At 42.2% G+C, this 27966-nt stretch overlaps 1 protein-coding gene across 1 annotated transcript in view; it reads left to right on the forward strand.

The window, feature by feature from the left end:
• Nucleotides 1-10331, forward strand: part of ETV6 (ets variant 6) — a 355578-nt gene extending 345247 nt beyond the window's left edge. The window contains exons 6-8 of the mRNA XM_006888409.1: nucleotides 4308-4450; nucleotides 5788-5888; nucleotides 10051-10331. Of these exons, the coding sequence (XP_006888471.1) occupies nucleotides 4308-4450; nucleotides 5788-5888; nucleotides 10051-10156 (350 nt within the window). The 3' untranslated portion in view covers nucleotides 10157-10331. The remainder of the gene's footprint in view (nucleotides 1-4307; nucleotides 4451-5787; nucleotides 5889-10050) is intronic.
• Nucleotides 10332-27966: the final 17635 nt, after the last annotated feature.

Here is a 27966-nt window from a genome sequence, read left to right on the forward strand (position 1 = left end):
ACTTGATCATCGTTGTGCGGGGACACAGGGAAGAGACAGGCACAAAGCAACTTTGTTCCATATAATTCATTGGCATTTTATGTGATAACCTTTGGTTTGTGAGATGTTTTCCAATTGGAAGAGATTGTGTGACACTAAAGTATATATATGTGCCATTTGATGGTAGGGTAGAAAATGGGCAGTAAACCAAAACTTGTTTCTCGACTTTCTGTAGTATAAAAATGATACAAGGCAAAGAGGTGGCAGAGGGTATTTAGATACTTTGCTTACTACACTGCATTGTCGAGAAATGAGATATCTTTCATAGTGCGTTAGAAATGAGCTAGATTTTTCTCCGTCTGCAAATGGTAGGGGATACCTACTTCTCAAGGCTTTCATGATCCTAGGCCTGACCCCCTGCTCTCTTCTCCCACTCTCTGACAGTGAAGAATGCAGCCAGCAGGTAGGCATGGGAATCCCAGGCTGTGTGTGACTAGCTTCTGTTGTTAAAATGGGACATGAACTCTAGGTGTATGGTGTCAGTTTTAAAGAGGAGACATGACAAGTCATATCTCACATTCATTTCCAGACCCAGGTAACAGAAAACTACTTGGGAACTTTGAGTAACTTTTAAAGTTTTTTTAAAAACCCTGAGTGGAGCAAGCAGTTCACACTCGACTGACACCCTGATGGTTGGTGGTTTGAATCTACCTAGTGGTGCCATGGAAGAAAGTCCTGGGGATCTGCTCCCATAAAGAGTGCAGCCAAGAGAACCCTATGCAGCTCTGTGCTGCTCTTTGAACCCATGAGGTCAACATGAGTTGGAACCAGCTCGACAGCAGCCACTTTGGTTTCAGTTTCTTGAAGCTTAAAAAAGATAACTCTTGAAAGATATATCTTCTAGGGGATATATCTTCTTGAAAGATATATCTTTTAGGGAAAAGTATAAAGTATCAACATTTCCACCCAGTGTTCGGAGAGCTTGATTTCGCAAAGGAACCATTTTCTTTGAACAACATGATGACAGTATGGGCTCAGCACATGTTTTGGGGCCTTGAAGAACCTAGATGTGTCACTTACAAGCTGTCCTCTTTAGCGAGTAAATCACAACAGCACCTGCCTCATAAACAGATCATAAGGATCAAATCTGACTATAATGGTGTGCAGAGCACAGTGCTGGCAAATACTCCCTAGGCAGCACAAATGATTAACTTGCTCAACTACTAGCCTGAAGGTTAGATGTTCAAGCTGACGTTAGAAGAAAGAACTGAGTGATCTACTTTGACTGTCACTCGTACAGTAATCTACAAAGTAAGTTGTTATTACCATTTCAAAAATGAAGACATAAAACCACAGGGAAATTATGAAACTTACTCAAAGTTACCTGCCTGAATTCCCTTTGTCAATCTACTCCAAAGAAGAGCTATTTTTCCTCCTCTGTGATATTAAATATACTGCTCTAAACGGTTCCAAGTCACAAGCTAGACACTGTCCTCCCAAGCATGCCAGGACCAACCCTCACCCAATAGAAAATAGATAGCACATTGTAGTGGGACGGCCCGGAACCCAGATCCCAGTGGCCCAGTCAAGTTCTTGGAAATAATACATGTGAAGTGCCAAGAATATACCTAGTAGTCAATAGTTAACCATTTAAAGATAATCAAAGTCCTTAAGTCTGTCTTTGAGAGTGTGAAACCAACTTCCTCCTTGGAGGCTAGGATTTTGAAGCTCCATCTTACATACTTTGGCCATGTGGCCAGAAGGGGCTGGTCCTTGGAGAAGAACATCATGCTTGGAGGGATAGAGGGACAGCGCAGTGGAGGAAGACCCCAAAGGAGATTGTTGTTGTTATGTGCCGTCAAGTCATTTGCAACTCATAGCGACCCTATGTACAACAGCCCTAAACCGTGCTCTATCCTGTGCCAATCTCATTGCCTCTGACACACCCATCCCGAGTACCCCAGTCACTGAATCAATCCACCTCATAGAGGGTCTTCCCCTCCTGCGCTGTCCCTCCACTCTACCCAGCATGATGTCCCTCTCTAAAGACCTGTCTCTCCTTACATCATGTCCAAAGTATGTCAGACGACGCCCCAGAATCCTTGCCTCCAAGGAGCAGCCTGGTTTAATCCTCTCTACGATGAATCTGTTTGTTTTCTTGGCAGTCCATGGTACATTCAATACTCTTCTCCAGCACCACAACTCAAAGACGTCAATTCTCCTTCTGTCCTCCCTAGTCATTGTCCAACTCTCTGATGCATAACAAGTGATTGCAAAGACCATGGCCTGTATCAGGTGCACCTTAGTCTCCAGAGAGAGGCACTGTTGCTCTTGAGTATTTTGGAGAGGTCCCTAACTGCAGACTTTCCCATCACAATACATTTTTTTATTTCCTGGCTACTGGTGCCAAGAGTGTTGACTGTGGGGCTGAGCAAACTGATTGTGGTAATAGGGGAATGTCAGAATTAGTGAGACTGCCTCAGGACAGGGCAGGCTTTAGAGCTGCTCTACATAGGGTCACTATTGGTAGCAGGTGACTCAACAGCACAAAACAACAACAACAGGGAACAGGGTGGTCGGAATAGTTTCTAGAGAGTTCTGAAATCCTGATCAGAACAGTACATTGCAGATGTAACCAGATGTAGGAAGGCAGCAGCTGTCTGGATATAACATGGACCTTGTGGACAAAGGGATTGCCTATATCTTGAAAATCATGTTAAATAACAATATTATGTATTGGTTTACATATGTATTATATATTCTATTGTTATTTTAATGTGGACTTTCACTACTTAACAATTAAAACATTTACTGTAAAAAAAATAAATAAAGGCAAAGTTCTCAGAACCACACAAGCTCTCTTCAGCAGCCCATAATACTAAATGATACAGAGGAGATGAGCATGATGGCTGCGCAAGGATGACACACAAATTCGTGGAGCATTTCATGTTTTAAAAGGTGGAGGGTCAGTGAATGAGGGGAAATCCATCAACAAAATGGATTGACACCGTGTGTCACAGGTGCTGAGGATGAGGCTGGACAGGGCAGGGTGCAGATAGGGTCGCTGTGAGTTGTACTCACTTCGACTGCACCTAAGGGCAGATGCATGTAATGAATCCCTGGAAGTTGGTACTTCTGATTCTCACCAGGAGAATTGTGCAGCCTCAGTTAGAGCCTGACAGTACAGGTCCATCCCCACCTACCTGTCAAGACTGCAGGAGGACAAACCACATACCTGATAGCAGACGCAGATCAGAAAGCCCAAGACAAGAAGGGGATCACTTGTCTTCTGTTTGAACTTGACAGCCAAGTGCCTAGGCCTACCACAGTGTCCTTCTAGTTGCCATCCAGGCAGTTCCTATTCATGGAGCCTCTGTGCGTGTCAGTAGAACTGTATTCCAGAGGGTCTTCAGTGGCTCATTTTTTTCAGGAGTCAGTCATCGGGGCAATCCTGTGAGGCACCTCTGGGCACACTAGACCCTGCACATTTTCATTTAGCAGCTAAGCACGCTGATCATTTTTCTACCACCCAGGGATTCCAGCACAGTGCCTGGTCCATAATAAAGAACTTTGTATTTACTGCCTGACCCAGTGATGTTATGTCAGTTCTGCATAATGTCTTTATGAAAGAATTTTAAAGACTTCTCAAGAATGCTATCATGAGAACACTTCTGAATCCTTTTAAAAACCATGCTCACCATGGTCCCCATAGTCAAAGTCCCAGAGTACTTTTGCTTTTCTCATACTGTTCACTGATCTTGTTGTTAGTTCTTCCACTTTTTATGCACCGAGTGCCATCAAGTCAGAACCAACTAAAAGTGATCCTTTGTTAGGTTTTTCAAAGGCTGTAAATCACACCAAAAGAGATTGTCCATCTTCTGCCAGTGGAGCAGCTGGTGGATTCAAACTGTGTACCTTTAGGTTGGCAGCACAACTCCTTACCACTCAGCCACCAGAGCCCCTTTTTAGCCCCATTGTTTTTACCACATCACTCACTTTGGAAACTCTTTGTCTGTTCTTTGTCCTTTCCAGCCTGTAGATTACCTGCAGAGCTTGCTCCCTGTCTTTCACACAGGCAGTGCTCAAGGTCAAGTTAGTGACCTTGACTGTGGACAAGGTCATCTTGTTCCTTCATTTGTAAAACTTGACAGGCAGGCCTCCACAGGCTCCTAGGTCCCCTTCACTACTGAGATCTCTCAACCTCTCTACAACCTTTGTTTTCTCCCACAGTAAGAAATGAGGTAGTTTGACCGTCAATCTAAAATCGGTACTAATGCTGCAACAAGATAACATTTTCAATGGTGTTTTCTCATCCTTTTCTTCTGTAGACTGTAGACTGCTCTGGGATTACGTCTATCAATTGCTTTCTGACAGCCGGTACGAAAACTTCATCCGATGGGAAGACAAAGAATCCAAAATATTCCGGATAGTGGATCCCAACGGACTGGCTCGACTATGGGGAAACCATAAGGTAAAGGGCACCAGACGTTTGCTCTATAAACTAGTGCCAAAAAAAAGTCTTTATCGCTGGATTGGAGGATAATTGTCTGTCTCCTGCTTCCTAAATATGCCCGTAATTATTCAGTTTATTCCTCACTGGGCAAACAATTAGACAGTTGCAAAGGGAAGGAAATCATTAAAGATGCCGCTCTGTTTGTTGCTTGTGCCAGGTACTTGTTAAGTCACACATCCTGGTTTGATGGGGCTGCGTCATGAGGAACCCTGGCTCCCACTCCCCTTGACCCAGCCCTGCCCCCCACACCTTCAGTACTGACAGGGAACAGGGGAAGCACAGTGGGACTCTATGACTCACAGGACGCTTTGGGAAGTGTCACTTCTGTTCTGCTCAGCTGGAAACTTTCATATTCATGAGAGCCCATTTCAACATGGAAAATTACTTATATTCTGATTCTAAAACATATCCTTTAAAAGCAAACTGTGCAAGAAATCTGATTGCACCAGACTGGGAAGAGGAAATGAAGTTTGAGAGAGAAAGTCTTTTCTAGTAAGGCAGGCTATTTGAGTGAGCGGATGTGAAAAGCAGATAACTGCCATCCCAGCCAGACCACAGACAGGTAGATCTGGGCAGATCCTGCCAGGCAGTGAGGTGGCCTGGCTTCGCGTCAGCATGAGAGGACAGGAGGTAGGGACAAGCGCTGCCGGTCCTGAGCCTTTGAGGAAGGCAGGACCACTAAGGCCCACTGGTAATGCTGAGGAGAACTGAACACCAGCCATGACCAAACATGGCAAGGCCTCACGGACAGGCACTTCTGTGTGTGAGTCACTGAGAGAAATCCTCCTCTAACCCCGCCATCGAACCAGAGCCTCGAGGCTCAGAACCACAGCATTCTTGCGTCTGTGAAAGAAGTTTAAACAAAAACCAAAATCTTTTCCTGAAAATAACAAACCAGAAACACCAGTTTGGGAAAGGTCACTGAGACAAAAAAAAATTTCTTGTGTGGGTCAGAGGGGAAGGATGACCAGAGATGGGGAACCTGCATGAGGTTCCTCAGGCAGAGCAGAGAGCCGTCCTGGGAAACGGAAACAGGAGCTTATTAAGAGTTGGGCTTTGTTAACTGGAGTTCCCAGACTTCTCACAAAGGGCCATTCACCTCAGCAGAAAGCCAAGGGGTGGGAACTGGGAGGCGGCAGATTAGCAGGTAGTTTTCCCAAACTGGCAGGGCCTGGAAGAGCAGCTGAAAGCTGAGGAGCTTAGATTTTAATAGCTCCCCCAGTGCCTTTTCTCTGAGGTTCATTTCATTGTGTCTTTGTGCTTTTTTGTTTTCTCTTCCTCCTCTGAACAAACAGAACAGAACAAACATGACCTATGAGAAAATGTCCAGAGCCCTGCGCCACTACTACAAACTAAACATTATCAGGAAGGAGCCAGGACAAAGGCTTTTGTTCAGGTAGCACTTCCTTTTTCTCCTTTCCGTCTTTCTGGGAGGATATTGTTTTCTTTAAATAAGAAGGAGGGGGAAGGCTGTTCAGATCTCTACCTGCCTGTCTGATGCCCAAAGCCATTATTGCCACAAATTGGATGCCAGGTGTTGGGATATTTTTTTAACAAAAAAAAACAAACTTTTTTTCTTTTTAAATTTTCATCTTGTTTTGAAATAAAACCAAAACTAAATAAATAATCTGATTCATCTTTATTGTAATACAGTGATCAAATAACATTTTCTGGCAAGTAGCTACTGGGAAAAACCAGAGGCGTAGTGCCAATGGCAGAGCAAAGAATTTAACCCACACTTCCAGGTTAAGCTATTTCTAAACCGAAATTTTTACATCTGAAAGTTATGACCCATTTAGAGAGTCATGAGATGGTTAAATGGGTTAATGTTGTTATATGCCATCGAGACAGAAACTGCTCATAGCTGACCCTTCAGCAGGTTTTCAGAGACAATAAATTATGAGAGGAGATTGCCTGTCTTTCTCCTGAGAAACGACTGGTGGATTTGAACCACCTGAGGCCTTTAGGAGGGTAACACAACTCCTTACTACTAAGCCACCAGAGTGCTTTTATGGGTTACTAGCAACTTTTCCTTTTTTAATGCACTGGAATAGGCTATTATATTACATCACGAAGGAAGAGCAGTTTATTTTATAAAATATTTGTTTCGAGTGTTTGTACGTCTGATAAGTCACAGTGTGAAATGCATCGTAAACTGAAAACCATGCTCTATTAGACAGTCCTCTTTCCAGAATGACTGTGTTCCAGCCATTTAAACTGCCACGTAATAATACTTGCAATTTAGGACTATTGAGAGAGCATTAAGATAGAAGACGAAGAAGAGATCTGAAAAACCAATCACTAGGGATAGAAGTAGACTTCTGAGGTTGGTTGGTTGTATTTGAATACACAATGGGACAAGGTGAGGTAACAAACATGACCTTAGGCCTTGAATGTTGCAGCTTAGACCAGAAGGAGTGACAGATGGGGCTACAGATACAGATTTAGTGTGACCTGTGTGTAGGTGGAAATTGACACCATGTATGATCAGATGAGCCTGCCAGGATGATAAGTATTTCTGGAAAGAGCAGAGAACCAAGGTTTTAACATCCGAAAGAAATGGTAATGTAGGATTGTTAAAAATAATTAAGACTCTCTTCCAAGCAGCTGGTGAGTTCAAACCACTGACCTTCCAGTTAACAGACAAGTACTTGCAACCATTGTATCACTAGGACTCCCAGAGTTTTTCAGAAGAAACAAAACATTTTTCAAGAAATGGAAACAGAACGGAACAAAATAAAAAAGACAATCCTCTTCTTCTGGATCTGCTAACGATTTTTCCTCCTCTTACATGAAATCTGTTTTGTCCTCACCTAGGCTAAGGCCTTCTTACTTTTTTTCCATTTTCCCTGGACAAGCTGATCCCATCATAAAGAATCTGTTATCACCTCAATGGTTAGACTTGTCAGTCTCAAGATAAAACTCTAAAATCTCCCTGAAATGTCAAATCTGAATTTCTAAGAGTGTCTCCTAGGATATGTCCTCTTGAATACCATGGTAATATCTCAAGCTCATGTTCAAAATGAACCTACCTCATTAACTAGAAATCCCACCCTGAATTCTTGTTACTCATCAATGGTATCGGCATTATTTTAGGCAACCAATTTTAAATTCATCATCTTTGAATTTTCTCTGTCCAGGTCAGTCATTGTGCTGGATTCCCTATTGTCTATTCAGGACCATCCCTACTGTTTACTACATTACAGTCTAGAAGCTGGGAACCATATTTCCCAGAATTTCTTGCTAGTAGTTGGCAGGTTGGAATCAATTAATAACGAGCTCTTACTTGAGATTTAGGAGATGTAAGAAAGACCAAAGTGTTATTATTCCTTTATGGCAATGGAGACCGACATCTAGACTTCATGAGTCACTCCTGAAATAATTCAACAATCTCTTCCCACCTCTGGTCGACCCCCCACCTACCAATTCTTAATACATATTGCTGTCTGCCCTAGAGCACTAGGATGATTCCCTGTTCTTTAAATGTGTATCTCTTTTAACTCACTGTCCTAATGCTACACATCCTCTAGACCCAGCTCCGGGCTTCTGTCCTTTGTGAGGTCTTCTTCAGCTGCTTCAAACACTGAGAAGTAGTGCCTTCCATCATCTCTTGGGTGTCCTTGGCCTTTAACATGTTATGTTGTGCATTTTTTATAGGAGTATGTGTAAAGTTCTTCTCTCCTTGTTAAATAGTTGTTGTGATGTGCCATCGAGTCACTTGTGGCTCATAGCAACCCTATGTACAAGAGTTCTAAACGCCGTTCTATCCTGTGCCAACCTAGACATCTCAAACACACTCATTCCCACCACTCCACTCATAGAATTGATCCATCTCATCGAGGGTCTTCCTCTCCTGCGCGGTCCCTCCACTCTCCCAAACATGATGCCCCTCTCCAAGGACCAGTCCCTCCTTGCAGCATGCCCAAAGTATGTCAGACGAAGCTTCAGAATCCTTGACTCCAATGAGCATTCCGGCTTCACCCTCTCCAGGACAAACCTGTTTGTTCTCCTAGCAGTACATGGTATATTCAACACTCTTCTCCAGCAAAGTAAAGGATGATATTTTATATTCTATTTAATACCTTATGGAGGCTTTCAGTAAGTATTTCATGACAAGCCTGGTGACAAATCTCAGAAAAGTAGTCAAAAGAATACAGTGAGGAACACATGCAACAGATCTATGAACTGGGCCTAGGAGATCATTAGTGACTTCAACTGTTGAGAAGTTTTAGCTGGAACATGAATGGAGCAGACAGACTCCCACTGCTTGAGAAGTTCACTAGGAAGGAATGGAAAAAGAAAAGCAGTTATAATTGGAAGAACGCAAAGGTTTCCCCTAAAATATTTTCAACATGATTGGGGCAAGACGAGTGGTCATTTCCAAGGAAATTAAGTGTTGGAAGCAAAACTTGCCACAAAATGAAGGCTTCTTGTTATAAGACACAGTATGTAATCAGGCAAAGTGTTAACGTGTAAATACTTCTTATAAGATTTATAGGCGTTAAGAGACAGAAGAGTTTAGTGTGCACTAATGCTTTTAAGCAACTCCTTAAAAATTAGAACTCAAAGAATGAGCGGGTAAGGTCAAGGAATAAAGAGTGTTCAGGACAAAGGCAAAGCTAAAGGTTTGTGGTAAGTCACAATTTCTAGAAAAAGAAAGACTGATCATATTAGAGTAGAAAATTGGGCTTTCTTGAGCAAAGAGGATATAAAGAGGGCTTGATAAGGCATCATCAAGGCTTCTAAACAGAGTGGTGAGCTAAAATAGATGTTTTGATACTGTTCATCAAGGCAGGGCAGAGCATAAGACAGGAAAGCTGCAGCCTTAGAGGTAAGGTTGAAGCTGTGGGAACCAGTACTCACAATAAGAGCAGAACATTACTACCCTCACAGAATCCGGCTGCCTTTCTTTGCAGTGTAAATTGTGCTCAAAGCATGTCCCTGATGTTCTGTCCAAGTGAACCTCTTTATGTACCCAGCTGCAAAGGAAGATAGACTGGAAGGGATTCATTGCTAGCTCTTGGGGTGGATTAGTGATAACACTGAAAGAGTCTCTTTCTTTTTGTCTTTCTGATTTTCCAAAAGCACCACTAACTAGCCCTATTATCAGATTTTTCCATTCAGCATTTAATTGTATCCCTTAGTTAAATTCAAGTTTTGAATACCATTCCCTAGTCAGCCACAGAAATGGATATACAGCTCTCACGGGCCTTTGTATAATCTAACTCTCTGAAAAGAAGAACTCTGTGTAAAGCATCTATGCCTGGGTTTAGGAGCTATTTCTTCATCTAGTTAAACAAGTTGTGTCCTGCCTAGCTCTCTATTGTGTATATAAGGTAGCATATGCTATAGGGTGGTGTTATGCTACTGGTGGGTTATCATTTCACCAGTTTACAAGAAGAAAGGGAACCCGTTTCTCATTTGCACCATGTTGAACACAAGTGGTCAGTTTGACTAGCTCTCCAGCTCAATGAGATGATAGAGCCTTTCTTTATAGATTGGAGGTAAGAATAAAGACCATTTTAGCAAAGTATAATCACTTCAGTTCTCTTCCACAGGTTTATGAAAACCCCCGATGAAATCATGAGTGGCCGGACAGACCGCCTGGAGCACCTAGAGTCCCAGGAGCTGGATGAACAAATATACCAAGAAGATGAGTGCTGAAGGAACCACGACAGCACAGCGCCAGAGACCCTGTCCGCCAGGATTGCTGGAGCAGGGACGGAACAGGGGGCTGTGGAGCAAAGGAAGAGACCCCGAAGAGAAGTGATGCTTCTCTTGTGTACCAGGAGGGACCCCAGAGCACCTTAGACAAACCAGCCAGCAAAGGCGGGGCTGGAATTTTGGCTGAGGGCACGAGCCTGGGATTCACGCTTCACGTTTCCTTCTTGTATGGAATCTCCGCATCTGTGATTCCTCCTCTCACCCTGCCACCTATTGTTAGTTTCATGGTGTTCCTGTTTTTGTTTTGTTTCAGTTGGTTTTTTGTTTTTGTTTCTTTGGGTTTATTTTTTTAAAGAACACACAATTTGACTTTTCATCGTTCATATAGGGGAAGACTTCTGGTGATGTTTTCCTATGGAAATATATACCTATTATATATAAATTTTTTTTTTGCAGATCTCACAAAGTGCACCAAGCCCAGCTGGTCAGGAAAGAGAATACTTGCTATTGGGTTTTGGCTGAAAAAAAAAACATGAAAAAGGAAAAAAAAAAAGAAAGACGCTTTTCTAAAAAAGTGAAAGGGGAGCCCTTTTTTCTCTCTCATCCTCTTTCTTCCTTTCCTTTCCCCTCCTCTCTGCTTGGCCACCTCTGGACTTTAATGCCTTTCCTCACAGAGGGCCTTGGGAATTGGTACCCAGTCAGTGACTAGCACCATAGAGCCAAGCCCACCCCACAGCCCAGAGCCTTAGATCTTAGGGAGGCCCAGTCCATTCCAGATGCTGCTGAACTCCAGAAAAATGAAGTTCTTATCCAGCCAGGCCCCTCCAAACATGGCTGTAAGGGCCACATGGTTTGGTGTTTCTAAGAGTGTAAGATAAGGATGGAATGCTGTCCAAGGTATTTGGAAGGCCCAGATTCTCAGGATTAGCTTGCAAGTGCTGTAAAGTGGAAAATAAGAAAAGATCACACAGGCTTGGCAGTGCAGAAACTGGCTGAAAATATTCTACTGTGGGGGTTTATCTTTTTGAAGCAGGTTATTGAGGCTGAGAGGAAAGAAAGGTCTTCTTTACATCATCCCAGGGGTCATCTTGCAGTCAGTTTCATTCCCTCACCATTCTTAGTCTTGCCACCACCTTCTTTCTTTTTAAGTTGCCTGGTCCCCATTGGGCATGGGACATTTGCAAAGGACTGTCTCAGAATATAGCCTCCATTGCTCCCAGCATGTTTCCAGCCTGGGCTGACAGGCTGTTCCTCGAATACATTTTTTTCTTTTTTCCTTCCTTCTTACCCGTTTTCACCTCCAAATAAGATTGGTAATATCTTACAAAATGAGGAAAATGCCAACCTTTGTACTTTAGATGATAACATCTTTTCAGAGAATTGTTTTAGATGTTTTTTCCTCTTTTCTAGCCTTTAAAATTGACTCTTCCAAAATAAGTTCAGACTTCCCTTATTAGGAGTACAGATTTCCTTATTTTTTTACATTTTAATCCAAAAGGTCAGCCCTGCTTTATAAAGCACCCTGTCTTCTTCTGCTTGTTTCTTCTATTCAGCTGGGTGAGGATCCCAAAGCCACTCCAGGGTATGAAAGTGACCTGTCAGCAGTTCTTCTCAGAGGAAGCAATGACGCCCATGCTTCCTCTCATACCACTTTATAGAGTTGAGCCAGCAGGTGGAGGGGGAAAACATGGGAGGTATTCCCTGGGCTTACTGACAGCTGCAGAAACTTGGGTGACAGAAAGATTGACTGAGATTCAAGGACAACTGAAATGAATTCATCACCGAGGCTGTTCCATCTTACTCTGTTCTTACCTAGTCTTGGATCACCAGTAGACGCACCAAGGTCAGTCCCTCAGCCACATGCTCCCCACTAACTTTCCCAAATGATGACTTACTTGTGTGTGAGGGTGGGGATCTGCTCTGTGAGGTTGAAGAGCCCCATTTTGAAGGGTTTGGTCCCATTCTACTTGAATGATGATAAAATTCTTGGGATTCCAGCATGCCACATAGGTCTTTCAGGAGTGTCCAGCAGTTCACAAAATAATATGTTGTCCATCCTTTAAAATGACTGATGGCATACCCCGAGAGGAGGGATTTGAAGCCTAATCCCTGGTGTGTAGTGGAATCCATGAAGTCTTTACTTAAGAGCAGAGTTTAAGGGCTGGAGAGAAACGGAGGCCTTTTCTGAGGCCATCTGTTTGAAATCAGAGGTTAAAGAGATGATAGTTTTCTTCTCTAGGCTTGGGATGGCTCACTCCAGCCACTTACCAAATAGAACTCAGTCCTGTCTAACTCAAAGACTAGTAAACTATGGAGAGAAATTCTTATTTGTCTCAAGGATTTGTGTATTTAAAGCAAAGTTCTGGAAGTATACATAAGACTTAGGGTTACACTTTCAACCACTTGGAGAAATAGCAGAAGGTGGAGTCTCAGTATAGTCATTTCTCATTCAGCGGTCACCAATAATTGTTTTTTTCCCATCCCCTTACCACCAAATGGTCACCTCGTTTATTCTTTGAGAGAAGACCCAGATAATGCTTTAACCAAGGCTGCAGTGTTTGCATACTGGACCTCAAAGATTTCTGAGTGCATTTAGCAAGCCTTTGTAAAACACCTGCTGGACTCTGAAGGATCCAAACATGAGTGAGGACTACATATGATCCGCAGAATCCAGCAGGCATGAAATTTGTCACTTCAACACTAAGTGCTCGGGGTGATGGGAATGTCATCCAGGACCAAATTAAAAGCTCATTTGCCCTTTAAATAATCATACTGTCTTTGCCATCCCAGGAACTTTTGCCCCATACAGACAGAAACTCAGAGAAACAGAGGAGAGCTTCCTTTAAGTGCATTAGGATAGACACCCCAAACATCTTATCAGCTCCTTAAATTAGCCAGGTCACCACATCTCCAGGGACGGAAAAAAAAAATGTCTGGGCAGCCTTTGTTGAAGGTGACATTATATCTAAGATTTTTTGTTTGTTTGTTTTACTGAAGACAGCATTGACAGTGTTCCAGTGTGGTGAAGGGTCCCCGCTGGAAAAAGGAAATTTAAAAAATCGTAGGTTTTCTCCTTGTTACAGTATGTTTGGAACTTTCTGATCCTTTGCTTTCTTATACTGATAGTTTGTCCAGTTGAGAAAGCAGCTTTCTTTAGCTGAAACTTAAATGACTGATAGCATTTACCCTAACTGGAGAAGCTGCCACCAAGCCCACCTTTCATTGCCTAGGATCCAACTTTGAATACATTTTCGAACAGGAACTCCCTTTCACAGAAAGGAAACCTGAGTATCAGAGAGGTAACGTGACTTGCCCTGGGGGCAGACAGCATGCCAGGGATAGAATTAGGATTGGGATCCAGCCCTGGCCATAACCCCATTTGACTCATTCTCACCCAGGAAGCAGACAATGAAAGGTTTGGAAAAACAGACAAAGAACAAAGAACCATTTTCTTTGCCCAAGAATTTGGTGCTCATCAGAAGCCTTTCACTCACTCAGCCTGTTCCTCCTCTGAGCAGAAACCTGGCATAAAGAGTGCTGTACAAGGAAGCCAATTGGGATGGAGGGGTGGGAGAGGGCACACAGTAATCCCCACCTGTCTACAAACCGCAGAAAACTAACCTGATACTCTTTGGCCTCTTCTGCATCAACACTAATCAACTGCAAACTCCCTGAATCTTTCACACATGCCAAGCGAACATTCGTGAATATTTCTCTTTGTGACTGCAACTACTTGCAAACCAGAATGAATCTAGAATTTATCTTTTTTTTTTTCTGTTTAGCTTCTAATCTGTTTATGAGGTGTGGGGTTTATAAGGGACTGAATCAAATGAATGTAACAAAAAAAAAAAAGAAAAAAATGCCTTTTCTCAGGGCCAGTGAGTTGCAAATAATTTTTAAAAGAAAAGCCTATAATTACATCATCTCAATAAATTTTTTTATAAAAAAATAAAATTTCCTTCCAGGTCTCTGTTTTTAATCATAAGAGATGGAGTCACAAGGTGCTCCAATGAGGTAAATCCTGTCGGCACTCAATTACAGTGTCAAGTGTGGTCATAGCTTCTTGCTGGCAGAGTCTTGGTTCCAGAACGATCTGTCTCCAGACAAGCGACACCAGGAAGGTCATCACAAACAGTTCAAACCTGAACAGCTGCCACAGAGAGAAATTTGCCAAAAGACGCCTCAGCCAGAGTCGCCTGGGACTCTGCTGTGCCAAGGATTTACTGTTTGCTGAACTGAGGGCTGGATGTTAAATCACCTCAGATCCTCACATAACAGAATAGCTCTTTCTGTTTCTGCTAAGATCATAGATCTCAGTCTCCAGGCAATGAAAATGTAAATGGGAGAAATTCCTGGACTTTTTTAGTGACCTTTTAAAGGGCTTGGAGCCAGTGGTCAGAATGTCTTAGCTGCATGTCCTATGAAAGGGTGCACACCTTAGGATTTCCAGATTGAACATCTTGCAGTTGGCCACCTTTCTGCCTCCAGAAGTGGGTGGAAACAAAGCAATGAGTGGAAAAGAAAACCAGTTATGCACCAAAGTTTCTCAATCCATTCATTTGTTGACAGACGTTTGGGCTGTTGTTTCCATGTTCTTGCTATTACTGTGAATAGCACAGCAGTGAACTTCAGTATACAAATCTCCATTAGTATCTCAGTTCTGTTTTCCTTGAGATAGGTTCCTAGCAGTGGTGTAGCTGGATCATATGGAATCTCTATGTTCAGCTTTTTTGAGGACAGCCAAACTGCCTTCCAGAATGGTCGTACCATTTTACGATGCCACCAACAGCAGCACTTAGGAGCACTGGTTTTGAAAAAGACCATATAACAGAGGTTAGAGAGCATTATGCTGAGACACATAAGAACACATATGACCATTATTGTAAAACCAGAAGGATAACCAATGAGATGTGGATATGGATATACAAAGAGGGAAGGGGAGGAGGCGGGGCTCAGGGTGAGAGGAGGGGAAATCAAAGGGTTGGAGAAGTTGGGGGAGGGGGGAGTACAGGATGAAACCTTTTTTTTAAAAAAAAAAAACAGACTTGTTAACAATTTGGAAGTAAGTTTTGAAAGAAGGAATCAGTAGCCTGAGGGAATATTAAGAGTATTTTGTAGGGGAGCTCTGTGTTTGTGGCTGTTCAAATTCCCCAGAGGCTCCCCCTGTTCTTTCTAGACAGCCTGTCAGAGCCTCACAAAGCTCACTGTTGTGTGCCATCAGGTCAGAAATGACCCACAGCTGACCCTTCAGAGGTTTTTAGGGGCTGTAAATCACACAAGAGAAGATTGTTCCTTCTCCGGTGGAGCAGCTGGTAGATTCGAACCACATGCCTTTGGGATTGCAGTGCAGCTTCCTACCTCTAGGCCACCAGAGATCAGAAAACCCAATGGGAAGAGTCAGAACTGACAAGAGCATTGAATTTTGAGAAGCTGTCCTCGTGCGTTGTCTTTTTTTTTTTTTTATGTTAAGGGAAGGGATTTTTTTTTTTCACAATAACAAATACATTTTTATTTCTGACATTAGTTACAATCTCTACAATGCAACATCACCATTCTTCCCTGTATTTACAACTTCCGTCATCATTCTTTCCTATCTTTTTCAAAAAATTTTATATTGGTTTGCTGTACTTTAAGTCTGTATCCCACCACCACCACCACCACCCCCCAAAAAAACACCCACACCATTTGCTTTCATGTTAATACTAACTCCCCATATGTTGTCAGGGTAGAATTGCATTCCCTTGGGTTTTCAGTGCCTGATTTTCCGAAGTAGATTGCCAGGTCTTTTTTGGCATCTAAGTGTAGACTTGAACTTCCAACCTTTAAGTTAGCAGACGGGCACATACCATGACCACAGATTGCTGATATTTGCCCCTATATTCCAGGTTAACACAGTATCAAATTAGGGTCTAGCTATTCCCTGTTGTGGTAAAAAATGCATTTAAAGTTACTGTTTGTATAATTGAGCATCAACATCAGCTGGGACCTTGTTAGAAATGCAAATTATAAATTCTCACCTCCCATCCCTCCCCCCCCCAAAAAAACCCTGAATTAACAACTTTGAGGATGGGGCTCAGCAATCTGTTTTAACAAGCTCTCTGGGTGGTTCAGATGCAAATGCGTAAGTACTGCTATCATCAATTTGTTGCTCCTCTGGCATACCAATAAGTACACAAAATAATTGACAAATAACTTATTTGCATTAATGTCACTGACACACAATAATTCTGCCTTTGTCCTAATATTAAATTTACTATAGAATGGGGCTAAGTGGACCAAACTCTTCCTGTTCTGCCAAACCTTTTTAAGCAGTTGGTTTGCTGTAAAGATGAGCTGTTGTAAAGGGTAACTCTTAACAGCTGACCTGCCCTTGCAAATTAGGAAGAGTGCAGCAATTTATCCACTTAGGGCCATTTACCTGACTAACCAGCTGATGTAAAAAGAAAAATAAAAGGCTCATTCTCATCTACCAACTGACCTTGACTCTCCATTCCTGGAATTAATTCAAGCACAGCTCAGATGTCCACTTAGCAAAAATATTGCTGAAGACTCCAGCAACATGAGTAGTTCAAGACACTGCAAACCTGAAAGTGATTGAGGATCACCTGGGGATCTTGGAGAAAAAGCAGATTTTGCCTCCGTAATATTAGTGTCCTGTGAAGTTTGGGTGGAAGATCTAAGGTTCTTCTCTACTCACTGGGCGAGTTTGGGATTCTGCGTTTCTAACTGGCTCTCAGGTGAGCATGATGCTACCTACCTACTCTTTGACACACTTGGGAGACAAGACACCAGTGATCTTTCTCCAGACCCCGAGATTCTGACCTGAGCTAGCCTCTCTCTCAGTGGTATTCCTCTGCCAGTCCTTCTCTAGAATAATCTCTGAGCCAATCTTTCCCTACAAGAAGCTTTTACTAGTTTTAGGGCAATGTCAAGAGTAAACACCATGATCAAAAGACTCTTTACCAAGTGAAGGAGGAGGTCCTAACTAGATGTCTCAAAAACTATCTATACAGCAGGAAAAGAGAATTCCAGGTGTCATGGCCTCAGTCTTTAGAAAAACCCATCTTGATCTCTCTGGGTGAATAGAACTTAATGACACCATCTTGTTTTTCCAAAGACAGTAGGATAGAAGAGTAGACCTTCCACCTAAACTGCTCAATATATTGACAAGGAGCGCAGATAATCTTGAGGTAGTGTCTAGACTCTCAGTATGAGCATTCTGTTGTTGTTATGTGTAGTCAAGTCAACACTGACTCAGGGTGACCCTATGAATAGCATATCTGAACCTTCGCCTATCCTTTGCTTTCCTCACTTCTCTGACATATTTTAGCCCATTGCTTCTGTCAACATGCCAATTCATCTTTTTGTAGGTCTTCCTCTCTTACGTTGACCCTCCACCCTTATGGCCTGGCCACTCTGAACAATATGCAAAAAAAAAAAAAAGTGAGATGGTGTTTCACTAACCTTGCTTCCAAGAAGAACTCTTAGTCTCCTTTCTCCAGGAGAGATTTGTTTGTTTTCTTGGCAGTCCATAGGATATTCAGTACTCTTTTTCTCTTTCTCCCAACCTCTTCAATCTGTATGCTGAACAAATCATTCAAGAAGTCAGACTTTATGAAGAAGAATGTGTGTTGGAGAAAGACTCATCAACAACCTGCATTATGAAGATGACACAACTTTGCTTGTCAAAAGAGAGGAAGACTTGAAATATTTGTTGCAGAAGATCAAGGACTGCAGCCTTCAATATGGATTACATCTCAACATTAAGAAAACAAAAATCCTCACAACTAGACCAATAATATGGCAGCATTATGATAGATGGAGAAAAGATTGAAATTGTCAACGATTTCATCTTTCTTGAGTTCATAATAAACACACTTGGTACCAACAGTCAAGAAATCAAGCTGTGGTGTTAGACTAAAAGTTGGCCTTTTTAGCTATTAGTTATTCCAGTCTTCAGCTATCTCAACTGCAGACACATGGTCTTGCAAATCAGCATGATCTTGCAAATCAGCATCAGCTGTAGAACTAGGATAAATGGAAGAGTGCTTCACACGCTAAGCAGCAAGACTTGAGGTGAGACAGACTTGAGGCAAGCAAGGCTTGTGGTGGCAAGACCCTGGTGGTGGAGAGACTGGTGTTACTGTGGAGCAACTGTGACAAGGTACGACCTGAGGCTTCTTGCATTTGTACTGGTCACTGTTGGATTTTGCTGTTCTTACTTTTGATGATAGAAGGAAAAGCTGCTTGCTGAATTGAAACCAGAGCCTGGACTTACTGACTAGTTGTGCCTTGGAACTGTTGGGTTAAAACCTGGACTTATTTTGTATGATACGGTAATATTCTTTGCCTCCTCCACTCTCTACATTTCTTGCCTAATAAACTCATTGTTGGTATCATAACTGGGAGTCATCAAGAAATAAAAGAAGACCTTACTATCAGTGGAGCTCTACAGGCATTGTAGGGCTGGGCTGTAGACTTTATCTGCTGCTGCTCTGGGGCCGTGAGGGGATGTGCCATTCTCATTCCCTCCGGCCCTTTCAGAGAGATTCTCATGGTGCTGTGCCCTCATGCCCCTTTCCCCCCCCCCCTATCTAGACAGTATCACACTGGGGAAATCTGCTGTCGGGAACTTCTTCAGAATACTGAAGAGTAAGGATGTCAATTTGAAGACTAAGGTGCACTTGATCCAAGTCATGGTCTACTCATTTGCTTGCTCTAAATCTGAAAGTTGGACAATGATTAAGGATGATAGAAGAACTGATGCCTTTGTGTTATGGTGTTGGAGAAGAGTACACACTCATAAACACCCCTTTATTTTAACTAAGGCCCTCAACTCCTGCTACATTCAGGAGATAATTTTATGCCGAAGAAGACCACTGAGTAAATTCTGCTTAGTCTTCTCTGAGACAGAATCCATCCCCAACCATCACAAGAATGCCTTTAAAAAAATTTATTGGGAAACATTTGGGTATGCACCTCACACCCCCAGGGAATGTCCATTCTAATCTTCCTGGGGTGCTTTTTTTTTCATTTTTTTTCTTCTTCTTAGTGCCCTTGTTGATGGGTGGCTTACTCAGGTCCACTGCTGACGGGCTCCTCGGAAAACTACTTCTTTTTCTTTGGGACACTGTTTGCAACCTCTTCAGGGTGTTCTGGCTCCTCTCTGGAGGAAAATTTCTTCCTCTTTGGGACTTTTGCATTTACAGTTGGCTCTTCAAAGTCACTGTTGACCAATTCCTTGGACAGAGATTTCTTTTTCTTGGGTTTACGGAGAGCAGAGCTGGACTGATCTTCCATTCCGTTCTCTGGTGGAGCCTCCTGGGGCTTTTTCGTTTTCTTCTTTTTGGGTTTCTCTTCTGTTTCCTCACATTCCTGATCTTCAGAAGTGCTACTGCTTTCTGAAGACACAAGTGCAAGCGCAGCCAGTCGTTTCTTCTCCTTCTTCAAGCGCTTCTTCTTTTTCTCCAGCTTCTTGGTAATCTCAACAGCCACTTCTTCTGCCTGAACCATGGCTTCTTTCATGACGTCTAAGTTTTTCCGTGTAATCTCTCCAGTCTCATAGAAGGAGAGTCTCAACTTGCTCACGAAGCCTTTCCCCAAAATACACTGGAAGACACCTCGGAGACGCGGTCAATTCGTGAGGCAATGCTGCATTTGTTTGCCAGGTATGGGGAGATGCAGCCTTTGTTCTTAGCAGCTCCTCCGCCAATGAAGGTGGAGTGGAAAACGAGTCCATATTTGGGAGTGTTTCCTCTTGTCTTCAAAGCTCTGGAAGCACGGTCCCTTTTTTTTTTTTTTTTCTGGGCCCTGGGAATCACTCAGACACTAGGACGGGTCAAGGAATGCCTTTCTTCTGAGGGGCTTGGTGCTTTTCCCTCAACCAGAGTCATGGTAATGGGCTCCGATATCAGATGATTGACCTTTACTTCTTTAAACAACTCTGATAGAGCGAAGCATGCCCTCCTGGGTGCTACAACTGGAGGCTCTTCTATAAAGTACCAATGCTTCCCAGCCCTGCTGTACCTGAACCTTTGTCTTCTAGACCTCTCACCGTCAGGCAGAGCATCTCATTCACTTTTATTCCACCAGATCCTTGCATGACAATAACCCACTGCTGTCTGAGTCTATCCTAATTCATAGCAACCCCTTTAGGACAGAATAGAACTGTCCCCATGGGGTCCAGCACTATAAATTTTATAGAAGCAGATAGTCTTAGCTTCCGCAGAGCAGTTTCAGTTAGAAGCCCAATGCTTAAACTCTCATGCCACTAGGATTACCTATTGTTGGTAGGTGCTGTTGAGTCAAGTACGACTCATAATGACCCTATGAACAGCTAAACAGACCCTGGCCCTACCCTATGCCATCCTCACCTCTGCCACACTAGAGCCCATTGCTGAATTCACTCCATCTCCTTGGGGGGGAGGGAGTCTTCCCCTCCTTCACTCACCCTCCATCTTTCCAATGTTCTTTTCCAAGGAATAGCCTTCACCTAGCTACATGTTCATAGCACTGGTGGCCTAGTGGCAAAAAGCTGTGCTATAATCTCAAAGGCACGTGGTTCAAGGCCACCAGCTGCCCTGTGGGAGAAGGAATGGGCAATCTCCTGTGTGATTAACTGTCTCTGAAGAGCTGCTGGAGGGTCAGCTATGAGTTGGTTCTAACTTGACAGTACACAACATCAACATGGCCTGGAATGTTGCATCATAGTCTTCAATCTGACATCATTGGTCTCCAGTATTTTAGAGAGGTCCCTGATAGCAGATTTGCTCAATGCAATAAGTTTCCTGATTACCTGACTTTCAGTACCAAGAGTGTTGATTGTAGATCCAAGTAAGATGAAATCATTGACAGTTTAAGTTCTTTCTCCATATATCATAATATTGACTATTGGTCCTGTGGTGAGGACCTTTGTTTTCTTGATGTTGAGATGTAATCTATGCTAAAGTCTATAGTCCTTGATCTTCAGCAACAAGGATTTCCTATGCTGCTCATTTTCTGCAAACAAGTTTGTGTCATCTGCATAATGCATATTATTGATGTTATTCCTTCGACCTTGTTGCCACATTCTTTGTTTTGTGGGTGTGTTTTTCTAATATAAAATTTTTCTTTAAACTGCTTTTACTTACAAAGTTTGTATACATTGTTTTTCACACCAGATCTTCCCTCCACACAATGCCACATTCTTCTTTATAGTGTCTAGCTTTGCAAATTATTTGCTCATCATACAGATTGAATAGGTATAGAGAAAGGATACAAGCCTGACACAACCATGATACAACCCATGCAGAGTTCTTTTGTTCAATTCAGAAAACAACTTTTTTCTAGGTATTGAGTTCTCATGAACACAATTAAGTATTCTGGGATTCCTATCATTATCAATGTTATACATGATATTAAGATGCACAGTCAAATGTCTTTGCCTAGGCAATAAAACACAAATAGACATTCATCTGGTATTTTCTCCTTTCAGCAAGGATCCTTTTGATGTCAGCAATGATATCCCTGGTGCCTCTTCTAAACTCAGCTTGAACTTCTTTCTGGAAGCTCTCAATGTACTATTATAGCCACTTTTGGATGATCTTCAGCAGTGCTTTGCTTTAATGTGAATTAATGTTAGATAATTTCCACATTCTGTTGAATCATCTTTCTTGAGAATGGAGACAAATATGGATCTTTTCCAGTCAACTGACCAGGATGCTGTCCTCAAAATATCCTGGTATAGCCTGGTGGGTACATATGGGACTCTTATGGTAGACCCTTAAGGGTTTTTTAATGACAGAGTAATACCATAACCTAAAAACAAAACTAGACACTTCTGCAAATTCTTGGAGAGGATTTGATCATTCCCAATTCTTCTGGTTTGGGGTGGGGTAGGTATGTGTGTGCACACACACACCTGGGGTTAAGAGGAAGAATGCCCTAGGAGAGAAATTATTTAAAAAAAAATCCTCAAGTACATTGCCGTCAAGTCGGAACAGACTCACAACTGACCGTCCAGCGGGTTTCCTGAGGTTATAAATCAAACAAAAGGAGATTGCCCATCTTTCTCCTAAAGAAGATTCGAACTGCGAGAGAAGTACAACCCCATTGGGCTTGCAGTGCAACTCCCTATGGGCTAGTTGACCAATAGTCTCAAAGATTTTGTTTTGCAAAGGCAAAATGTGGGAATGGGAATACATGGAGCTTGCTCTGGGATCAGATGCTCGGATGCAGAGAGCAGGGAGGAGGATATCTGCTGAGGGCAGTGATGGAGCCAAGGCAGTCCAGTGTTTTGGGGAATACAGTAAAACCTGTGAGAGTTTGAATACAAGGGGGCCTGCTTTTTTCTGGATATTGAAAGCTTTCCACTTTTGACAGCATATTTACTACTTTTCTATCAATTTCCATTAAGAATCCTACTTCATAAACACCTAGCAAATTTTCCTGCTCTGACAGATCTCTACCTTACATAAGTTCTGGCTTGTGTACATTTTACTGCATAAACACTTGAATGGTTTTGAGCTGCAGAATGGTCCTATAGTGACTCTAGATATTGTGAAGGGAAGGTAGCAGGGTGGCAGTAGAATGGAGAAACTGCTTCAGAGCCTCTGTAAGTACCTATCATGTTATGTGCTGTCGAGTCACCTGCAACTCTATGAACAACAGCCCTAGACCCTGCCCTATCCTGTGCCAATCTCACTGTCTCTGATACACCTACTTCCATTACCCCAGTCACTGAATCAATCCATCTCATCGAGGGTCTTCCTCTCCTGCGCTGTCCCTCCACCCTCCCAAGTATGATGTCCCTCTCCAAGGACTGGTCCCGCTTTTCAACGTGTCCAAAGTTTGTCAGTCAAAGCTTCAGAATCCTTGCCTCCAAGAAGCAGCCTGACTTCACCCTCTCCGGGACGAACTTGTTTGTTCTCCTAGCAGTCCATGGAACATTCAATACTCGTCTCCAGCACCGCAGCTCAAAGGCATCAATTCCCCTAACTTCTGTAGTCATTGTTCAGCTTTCTGATGCATAGCAAGTATCTGCAAAGACCATGGCCTAGATCAGGCGAACCTTAGTCTCCAAACTGACATCGTTGCACTTTAGTACTTTGGAGAGATCTTTGACAGCAAACTTACCCAATGCAATTTATCTTTTAATCCTGGCTGCTGGTACCAAGAGTGTTGATTGTAAACTGAAGCTTCTAACAATCTCAATCTCTTCACCATCTATCATGATGCTTCCCATTTGGCCAGTGGTGAGAGTCTTTGTTTTCTTGATGTTGAGTTACACTCTGCATCAAGCACTTCAGGTCCTCCTCAGTTTCAGCAAGCAGGGTTGTGTCATCTGCATAACACAGATTGCTGATGAGTCTACCTCCAATCCTGATGCCACATTTTTCCTCATAGAGCCCAGACTCCCGGATAATCTGTTCTGCATATAAGTCGAAAAGATATGGAGATAGGACACATCCTTGGTGCAGACCCTTCTCAATTTTGAACCATATAGTGTAACCTTGCTTTGTTCTGATGACTGCCTCCTGGTACAAGTATAGGATTTGTATAAGCACAATCAAGTGTTCTAGGATTCCCATTCTTCTCCAAGTCAGCCACAGCTTGTTGTGATCTACACAGTCAAAAGCCTTTGCATAGTCAATGCAACACAGAGAGACATGTCTCTGGTACTCTCTGCTTTTAGCCAAGATCCATCTGACATTAGCTATAATATCTCTAGTACCATGGCCTCTTCTAAAGACAGACTGCACTTCAGGCCGTTCACTGTCAATGTGTTGTTCCAGTTGTTTTAGGAAAATATTCAGGAGAACCTTGCTTGCATGTGATGTTAATGATACGGTTTGATAATTTCTGCACTCTGCCGGATCACCTTTCCTTGGAATGGGAACAAATATAGATCTCTTCCAGTTAGTTGGCCAGGTGGCTGTTCTCCAGATTTCTTGGCACAAATTAGTGAGTACAACTAGAGCATCATCTGTTTGTTAAAATATATCAATTGCTATATTGTCAATTCCTGGGCCTTGTTTTTTGACAATTCTTTCAAAGTAGCTGAACTTCTTCCTTCATCACCACAGGCTCTTGCTCATATGTTGTTTCACTAAATTCTTCTGTGTCTGCCAATTCCTTTTGGTACAATGACCTGTATACTCTTTCCATCTTCTTTTAATGCTTCCTGGATCTTTTAATATTCTGCCCAAAGCATTCTTAAGTATAGCAACTTAAGGCTTGAATTTGTTCCTCAGTTCCTTCATTATATAGCATGCTTCTAATTGAAGCTCTGAAGAGTAAGCTCTGGAATTTTCCCTATTTTAAACATTTAAAAATACTTTCTGTGCAAACGAAAGCCATTCTTTGGACAATTCTCTTAAGTTACACACTAGTTAGGAACAATCTCACCTGAAATCAGCTGTTGAGTTGCCATTCACAGGAACAGATACAGTCATCTTTGGGAAGTCACTGAACTTCTACTAGTTTTTTTTATATTTTATAATTTAAGAACTTCAAAAACCATTGGTTGTGCAGTAAAGTTGTTTCCAACGCATGCCATTGTTGTTAGGTATCACTGAGTTGACCACAACTCGTAGCGACCCTCTGAATAGAGCTGAACTTTGTCGAATCCTGTGTCATCCTCATGATCTCCAATGTGCTCAAGTCCACTGTTACAGTAACTGTGTAAATCCATCTCATCGAAAGTCTTCGCTTTTTCACTGAAACTCACTCTAGGTTTCTCAATATGAAATCTTTTTTTAAGTAGTAGTCTTTCCTTACAACATGCTCAAAGTATGCTGGGCAAAATTTCACTTCCCTTGCCTCTAAGGAGCATCCTGGCTGCACTTTCTCCAACACAGACTTGTTCTTTCGGTCGTCAATTCAATATTCTTCACCAATTATTCTTTTTTTAAATTATTTTCTTTTATTATTTTGTGTGTGTGTACCATCAGATCAGATCTGACTGGTACAGGAGGAAATTATCCCTCCTTCTCCAGCAGAGCATCTGGTGGATTCAAACTGCATACCTCTGGGATTGCAGTGCAGCTTCTTGCCACTAGGCCACCAGAGCTCCCTACCAATTACTCTTATATCCAGCAAGACAGTGGACTTCATCTCTTTCATTGACTCATCTGACACAGAAATCTGTTGTATCCAACTCATACGACAGGAGAACTGACCCATAAGATGTCCTCGACTCAAATCTTCAAGGAAGCAAATTGCCAGGTCTTTCCTCTTATGGACCTGCTGGTAAGTTTGAACCATAAAACTTCCAGCTAGTAGCCGAGCACTTAACTATCATCCCTCCAGGACTCCTTCAAAGATCATTTAAACTCAACACCCATCATTGTGGAGTTGGAACCAACTCATAACTGACCCTTCAATGAGTTTTTATAAGGTATAAATCATACAATTGAAAGGCGGAAGGAGAGGGCTGGGCGGGTAGAGAAGTGCAGCACTGAATGAATGGAAATCCAAATTCTCTGTAAATATTCATTAGAATTATTAAAAAAACATAATGAATGGGAATGATTGTATGAAACACAATGAGAATGAAGGATAGTGTTAAATATAATGCATATAAACTTTGTAAGGAAATCAATATAAAATAAAAATTAAAAAGAAGCAGAAAAAATAAAATTAAAAGAGTTCCATCTTTCTCCCTCGGAGCAGCTTTGGAACTCAAACTACCAGAGGGGCACAGCCTATGGGCTGGCACAACTCCCTACAGATTGTAATCTGTACGTGTGCCAGAGCACACATCAACGCCTAGTGAACCTGCAAACGACGAATTTGAACCTTGGCCTATCTTGTGCCTTCCTCATAATCTCTCATATCTTTGAGCCCATTGTTATGCAATCATGTCAGTCCATCTTGTTGAGACTTTCTCTCCTACACTGACCTTCCATCTTTCCAAACATGTCCTTCTCCAAGGACTGACCTCTCTTGACATGTCCAAAGTATGTGAAACAAAGTTTCACCATCTTTCCTCAATACAGAATATAAACAAAACCCCTTCGTTAAAAGAAAAAAAAAATTACTACAAAGTATAATCACCTCATTAAGTGAAGACATGAGGCGTTTTAACCTTCCTTTAGCTATCATGTAAATAAGAGTTCAACCAGCAGGCACAACCATAGCCTCCTTATCAGCTTAACACAACACGGCTAATTTTCTACACACACACACACACACACACACACACACACACACACACACTAATCTCTTGCCAGTATTACCTTTAAAGATTAAATACAAAGTAATTTTACTACATAATCTGGGAATTTCCCCCACATCATTTCATTGCCAAATAGTCATTGCCAAGAAAGAGGAAACTCAGAAATACACAAGATTGCAATGAACTTCTAGGAAAATCCCATCTTTTTCTCTTTGCTAAAGGTACTTGAAAAAATAAGTTATAGTTAATGTGGCTGGAAAACAGAAACATTATTTCATCCGTTTACTCACTGCCAGCAGGTTGGTACTGACTCAGCAACCCACCTGGGTTTCTGAGATTAAACCCTAATAAGAGGATACTGCCCATCTTTCTCCCTTGAAGCAGGTAATGGATTTGAACCATAGAGAGATGGGACCTCTGGGTTAGTGGCATAAATTGTTACAGACTATACACCAGAGCCCTTTTCCTCTTTGGTTTGAGGCAAACTGAGGTAAAAGCAGGACCACTACTTGCACTACTTGCTAACTTGCCACTACGATTCTCACAGCCTAGCTCTCTCCCTCATCACTCCACTGCAGCCCTGTGAGCACAGTGTAGAAAGAAATTTCCTTCACCTGCCTTGGCAATCTGGAAGTCCAGGGAAGTAGCAGCCAGCATTTGGTTTTTCAATCTTGCAGCCTCCAAGGACACTTCAAGGTCATCCCCATGAGTTTCAGGATGTCCTCTTCTTTAGATGTTTGCTTCTTTGTTTTTCTTCTTACTGTCAAAGAAAAATGCACAATAATAATAATAATAAAGCAGATACTTTATTGATTCCAAGTCTTAGCTTCCACATTTTCTAGGCCAGCCAAGACTTAGTCAATCATGACTCTCATTTCTGTTAAAGTTACCAGAAGCAAAACCTCCTAAATGATTAATCAATCATCATGAATGTTAGCTAAGCCTATCCTCCAAGGTGTACACTCTGAATACTATTGTACTCTTGAAATAACTTTCACTATTAATTGAAGTGGAAAGAGTTTCAAGCATGGAATCCTGATGGCTGATCTGAGCACCCATTCTTCCCATACCTCTGTGTGATCTTGGGCATACCACATGGCGTCTCTCACATGCCAACTAACTGTGTAGGTTGTCATGACTATCAAATTCCATAAGGCACAATTACAAAGTATTTCTGTCATCCTTTGAGTTAAGCACAAGGCTCCTTGTGAAATTATATGTAGACTAGAAAGAATTCTTGGTGAACTGAGTCCAAAAACCTAACTGCCTTCCCAGGGGATTGGATTTATTTCCGGGAGTGGGGAGAATAACAAGAAACAAAAATCCTGAAATAAGCCTAGGAGATGCATTTTTTCCCCCCATCCATACAAAAAATTCTAGTCAGTGCAAACTGCATGTCAGATACTGAGCTTGGCCCTAAGGATCCAATCATTGAATGAAGAAACCCTAGCACTGCCTTTTCATAAGCATAATCAAGTGTTCTGGGATCCCATTGTTCTTAGAGTCAGCCACAGTTTGTTGTGATCCACATAGTCAAATGCCTTTGCATAGTCGATGAAACACAGATAAACATGCCTCCGGTACTCTGCTTTCATCTAAGATTCATCTAACATTAGCTATAATAACCCTACTACTACAGCCTCTTCTAAACCCA

This window comes from Elephantulus edwardii, unplaced genomic scaffold (genome assembly GCF_000299155.1).
Source record: "Elephantulus edwardii isolate Elephantulus edwardi_28Jun2011 unplaced genomic scaffold, EleEdw1.0 scaffold00067, whole genome shotgun sequence".
Taxonomy (NCBI): domain Eukaryota; kingdom Metazoa; phylum Chordata; class Mammalia; order Macroscelidea; family Macroscelididae; genus Elephantulus; species Elephantulus edwardii.